This window comes from Seriola lalandi, unplaced genomic scaffold (assembly GCF_002814215.2).
Source record: "Seriola lalandi dorsalis isolate HSWRI2012SDOR001 ecotype SW California unplaced genomic scaffold, Sedor1 jcf7180002054748, whole genome shotgun sequence".
In the NCBI taxonomy this organism is placed as follows: Eukaryota; Metazoa; Chordata; class Actinopteri; order Carangiformes; family Carangidae; genus Seriola; species Seriola lalandi.
This window is the reverse complement of record NW_019525301.1, coordinates 163,907-169,590: the sequence shown is the minus strand read 5'-3', so window position 1 is coordinate 169,590 and position 5,684 is coordinate 163,907. Positions and strand designations below refer to the sequence as shown.

General features: G+C 41.2%; 1 protein-coding gene across 11 annotated transcripts in view; it reads left to right on the top strand.

Annotated features, from left to right (window-relative positions):
* Positions 1-5,684, top strand: part of foxp1b (forkhead box P1b) — a 150,899-nt gene that overhangs the window by 92,454 nt on the left and 52,761 nt on the right. For all 11 annotated transcript variants that reach the window (XM_087178901.1, XM_087178899.1, XM_087178908.1 and 8 more), the window contains one exon: positions 3,117-3,254. In XM_087178901.1, coding sequence (XP_087035027.1) covers positions 3,117-3,254 — 138 coding nt within the window. The remainder of the gene's footprint in view (positions 1-3,116; positions 3,255-5,684) is intronic.

Below are 5,684 nucleotides of genomic sequence, written 5' to 3'. Positions count from 1 at the left end.
AGGAGGGGGCGGGGGCGGGGGGGCTCTGAGATAGAGGAGTGGGTGCTGTGTAAACATTGCAGTGACAGTTCACAATAGGTTATTTTAGCCCAGCTTTAGGCCTCTCGAAGGCATGCCAGCTCCAGTGGCCTTTTTAAAATACAAACATGACAGCAGCATTCCTAAGCGTGGAGCAGACCTCGCAACACAGGTCCTCTCATCCCGCTCGCCTTTAAGTCTCATTATATTTCAGACCAACACCAACCGTGTTTCACTCATCTCCTATCTTCAGCTTTTAAAACTCACATTTTGAAGTTATTAAGCCAACATATTCAGGCATGTGCTGTCAGGCGGCAATCTGATTTCAGTTAATTTGCCTATGTCAAGACGATCATTGACTATGTTTTGCATGGTGCGTGATTACATAATTATTGCCCTTACTTAATTTGGAAAAGAATAATTTGATGAAGCTGTTGCCGTGAATAGCAGGAGGCTGTGTTAACCGTTTAAACTCTCATGTGACTCCTCCAGGAACTTTTCTGCTGTTCATAAATGATATATACAAAGACACCAACACACGTATGGACACAGTGGTGGTCAAGCTTCGGTGTTGATTACATAATATTAATAATACTTTGAGTAACATGATGAAATGATTTGCAAATTTTTTTTTTATATCAGCCCTAAAAGCTGAAATATGAATGTACTTGTTAACATCCCCGTACCACAGTGTCTACCCGTGGTGACTGGTCATTGAGCAGGTTTGCAGTCTGCCGTTTTTTTTTTAGTTTTTTTTTTTTTACATGAAGTGAGGGAAGACTTCCCAGAAATGTATCTCTTCATCCATTACTGTCTGAACTTCCTATCATATCCTGTTGACTCAACTCTCTTTGTTCCAACACCCTCGGTTGTAAACCCAGACACACACCACACACACACACATTTCACTGCATGTGTCATCAGTTACAGGGGAAAGAAAACAGCAATCTTTGTTTACTCTTCAATATGCCCGTAATACCACGCCTTGGGCGTCGCAAATGATTTTGTTACAGCTTTTTTCTTCTTCTGTGGACTTTCCTTCTGAATTATCAGTTTCTCAGAGCAAGAATCTGTTTTAGTCACTTGCAGCTGACTTTTAAGTTCGCGATGCTGTAGAATGAAACATTGATAATCTGATCAAGTGATCAAATCATTTTGCAAAATAAAAAAAATCAGACCAACTCACCTAAGTTTTATTTAAGTTATAAATATTGTTTTAAATGTTGATGACTGTGGTAGCTTTTGTGATATGATGCTGAAATATCTCTTTTTTAAATTCTTTTTTCCTTTGAAATGAAGGTGAAATGAAGGTGAATTTCTTTTCCAAATAAAATGTTTCAATTGACCAAAAATGAAAAACCTTTAATGAATTAAATAAACAAGCATTCCTTTTAACTGTGAATAATATTGGTATTTTTTTTAATCAATAAAAGGCTTCTTAATGTGATGAAAAAAATAACAGACAATCTCACAAAGTTATCTTACGTTCCCCTCCCGCTATCCGCTCAGTTCACGCCGTGTTTTATGTTTTCACCAGATTGTAAGATTGTGCTCTGGAGGAAAAAAAAAACAACCTATTGCCTAAAATGTAAGATAAGTAAAGTAAATATTGCCATCATTTGTGGAGTGAATCTTGCTCACATAGTTCTTAGTTTCAATTTATACACTTTCTTTATGAGTGTACTTGCGTGCAGGGGGGTTCCCCTCGACAAATTTTCACGCAGAAGACAATTAGGCATGCAGAAAGATGAATGTCGCTCCGGCGTCATTTATCTTTTACACAAGAGCTCAGAAAGAGACAGAGAGAGGAGAGTTTATGTACGTTAAAGTTAAGCATGGTGAAATGCCAGGAGTGTGGCCTCTTTGTAGCTTGTGGTCATATTTATGCCTCATGATGTCATCCGACAGCCGTGTGCTTGGGAGGGTCAGTACATACACCCACACACAGACCATCATACAGCTGTTCACTCCAACCCCCTCGACTGTCTCTTGCCTCTCCGTCTTAAAGTATTGTCTGACTTTACTGGCACTAAGACCAATTCTCAAAGTTTTTCTATCTCTTCATCCGTCCTCAGAGCTTTCTATTTGCCCTCCCTCTGCAGATATCTTGCTTTCACACAGTCTTTCATAGGTTTCACTCTCTTGTTCACACGTCGCTCTTAACTTTTTTTTTTTTTTTTCCTTTTTTTGTGCTCCGTGCTTCTCTCTTTCACTATCTTCTTGTTAAACATTCCACCATTTACTTTTACAATTTTCTGAACTTCTAAAATAATTGAGTGGAGAGCTTGCAGATTGTCCGTTTGTGAGATGAGCTTGGATGTGCCCCTTGGCTGTTTGTTTAATTGTGGGAGCAACTGTCTGAGGAACATGGAAAGAATGAGGCCAGTTATTTACCCAGATGGTTTACTGGTGGAGGTGTGAGGCTGGCCAGCTCACTGTGGGAACACAACGCTTGCTTTTCTTGGTATCACTGACCGTTTTCAAGACCACTGTGTTTTTTCCCCCAGCGCTCTCCAGCTTTGTTTGCTCTGGATGGCATGTTTGATTATTTATCGTAAGGGAAAAGGGAGTAGCTGGAGTAATAAACATGTGACTGCACTGTATTTTGTTTTCCACTGAGAAGGCCGTGTCCTTTAACAGATATTTGAAGCAGCCATAAAGCCTTTTATTTGCTTTCTAGAGGGAAGTTTGGCTGAGCTCAAGGAGGATCAAAAGTCCTGATTACTGTCTTTGACAATATGTGTTTGCTGTTAGTGCATCTTATCAACAGATAAATATTTCTTCTGGATGACTGCAGTTGATTTTTTTTTTGTCTTCTTTCTGTCTGAGAATTTGTTTTGACATCTGATCATTGTTCCCTGTGTGTTTGTGGAGAAACTGTTTATACCAGACATAGCTTTATGACTCTGAATGGCAGAGACCGAATGAAAAGACCGTCTGTGATGTTTGTTTGTTATCTATCAGAAGGCCAGGGGAATATTGTTGTAAGGGGATACATGTACTCTGATTATAGGCATCAAAGTGCTCTCAAGGGACTTTTAGCATTCTAGCATTTCTATTAGACATTTCTGAAATCTTTTTTCGTATTTCTCTATCAGGCTCTCCAGGTGGCTCGGCAGATCCTCCTCCAGCAGCAGCAGCAGCAGCAGCAGCAGTCCCAGTCACATCAACTGCAGTCTCAACAAAACACTGGCCGCAAATCCCCCAAAGCCAACGACAAGCAGCAAAGCCTCCAGGTACTGTAAATATGTTGTCATTCTGTGAAACTCCCTTATTTATTAACTCACGTTCACCGGATGGCTCAGGTATTTGACTTTGTGGTTGCTCAAATAAGAAAAAAAAAAAAAAAGAAGTGAACTTTTGCAGCCCTCACTAGAACATGGTGTGCGAAAAAAGCCCAGCACTAGACTAAGTTCACAAACAGGAAATTAAAATTGGCAGTGCAACATTTGCAGTTAAGTTTGCTCACGCATTATGTGTGATTTAGCAGAACACATGCACACACACAAACACACAGACACAATCAACCATGTGTAATCTAAAACTTGACATAAGCAGCACTATATAGAGATGGGTGCTGTTGTGAAATATACAGGCCAGACTGTTAGAAAAGGCTCTGTGTGGCCATGAGCTCATCCACCAGCGCCACGATCATCCCAGTGCAGTCGTACACGTCGGTATATGTGGTTGATCCAGATTTCAGGTCCCTACCACCAGCAGCAGCTTTACTGTGCAGCCTCTGTAAAAGCAGGAGAAAGGGTGGAAATGTGGGAGAAGAAAAGAGAGAAGTGAGAGAGCTGCATTACTCCCACAGAGAAGTGAGTCTGGCCAAGCAGAGGAAGCTCCATGCTTTCCCTGTTTGCCTTTCATCACACACACACACACACACACACAGCAGAAATTAAAAAAGAAAAAGAAAAAAGGCAGGAGGCAGGTCCTTACCACCAGCAGCAGGAGGTGCTATGGAGAAGCCCATAAGAGGGGTGGGTGATCCAGGTGGAGGGCTGAGAGGTGGAGTAAAGGCAGAGGAGTGAGGGGTGGGAGAGGGTGAGAGGGGGACAGTTATTTGGACTGCCTTTGTGATGCAAAGAAAAAAACTTTGGGGGGAAAAAAAAAATCTTTTTTATTTTTAAAAATCTTTTTCTGCTTCTAATAAGAGTACTGCATATGTGATGCAATATTTACATTAATTTCAGATCAGCTGCCTCAAAGACATATATCTTTGTTTGACCCAGCAGTGGTTGTTTGTGTCAGTGTGAAATTGCAAACGACTTCAGGGCATATTTGGTAATTAATACGAAGGCCCTGTTCTCAATGTGTGTATATATATAATATTTAATACCCTTACTATCCCATTGGGGGCCCTTTTTAATGAGCTATTGTAGCAGCTAGGTCTAATGTCAGGTTGTGAAAAAGCCTCTTTGTTGTGCAGATGTCTTCGGAATAGCTCCAGAGGATGAAATATGACTGTGATGACCTTTCAGTTGTGTGCATATTTGTCAGGATTCAAATAAGTTGAAAGGATCAAACTAAACAGTTTCCCCAGCCTGGCAGGGAACTGTGCTGCAGAGGTCAACAGAGGGGACCACAACGGCAGATTCCAGCATACAGCCAGTTGTTGGTACATAGTGAAGTACTAGACCATCTCCTGCAGACAAAGAGAAAATTAAAATTCTAATTTATTAATGTATACAGAGAGCTTGGCCAAGCTGTCACTCAGCTATTGAAAAGAGAGTCGGGCCCTTTCCCCCCCCATCCCTTCCCCTCCCCTCTCCTGCCCTGTTCTTGTGAAGAGAGCACAGGCTTGCTGTAGTATCTAACTAACACCATAAATTGCCTGCTCTCTAATGTTGTATGTTACATTTTGCTGGGTTGAAACCGCCATTATGAAAGAGCCACAGGTCCAGGCAAGTGTTTGTTTATCTCTGAATTATATATTCTGCTAATTAAACACACTCCAACCACATACACACACAGATTAAAGCCAAGTGTTCATACATAAACATCAGCGTGCTGCTCTGTGTGAGGATGTATTACATTTGTTTTTGTTTTTGTTTTTTGGTTTTTTTGTTGGTTTTTTTCTCCACTCATGGTTTTTGCTGGTGAGGTTTCTCTTGTCTCTTTTTTTTCCCTCACATGTCTCTCCCTCTCTCACAAACACACTGTTACCCTCTGAAACACCAGAGGGTAACGGTCTGAGTCACATCTCACTTCCTCTTTTAAGAACAAACCCGTGCTTGGAGGAGCCCTCTGCAAACACGGAACATTCACTATCTCCATCACACAGCCTGGATAATGATTCTCTGTTGAGCTGGACTGGGTCATCAAAAGACATGATCCAACAATTATGAGGCTGTGTTGTAAGCTGACACCCCATAAAAGCACCTGATCTGCGGACGAGGCTCCATTCATCTCAGCGGTCTTCCCATTAGGCACAAGGAGATGTGCAGAGAGACTTATACTCATTTGGAGATGTGACTCACTTTCCAATTCATTCTTATTCAAATCAAAAATAATGAAGCACAGTATATACAGAACATCTGAAAAAAATGACCTGCATAGAGTAGTAAAGGGAGAAAAATATGAGTCAAACAAGACTCAGAATCCTTGATCAGCATTAAATGGCTCTTTGGTTTTATATCTCCAACAGGGGTCCACCCCCCCAC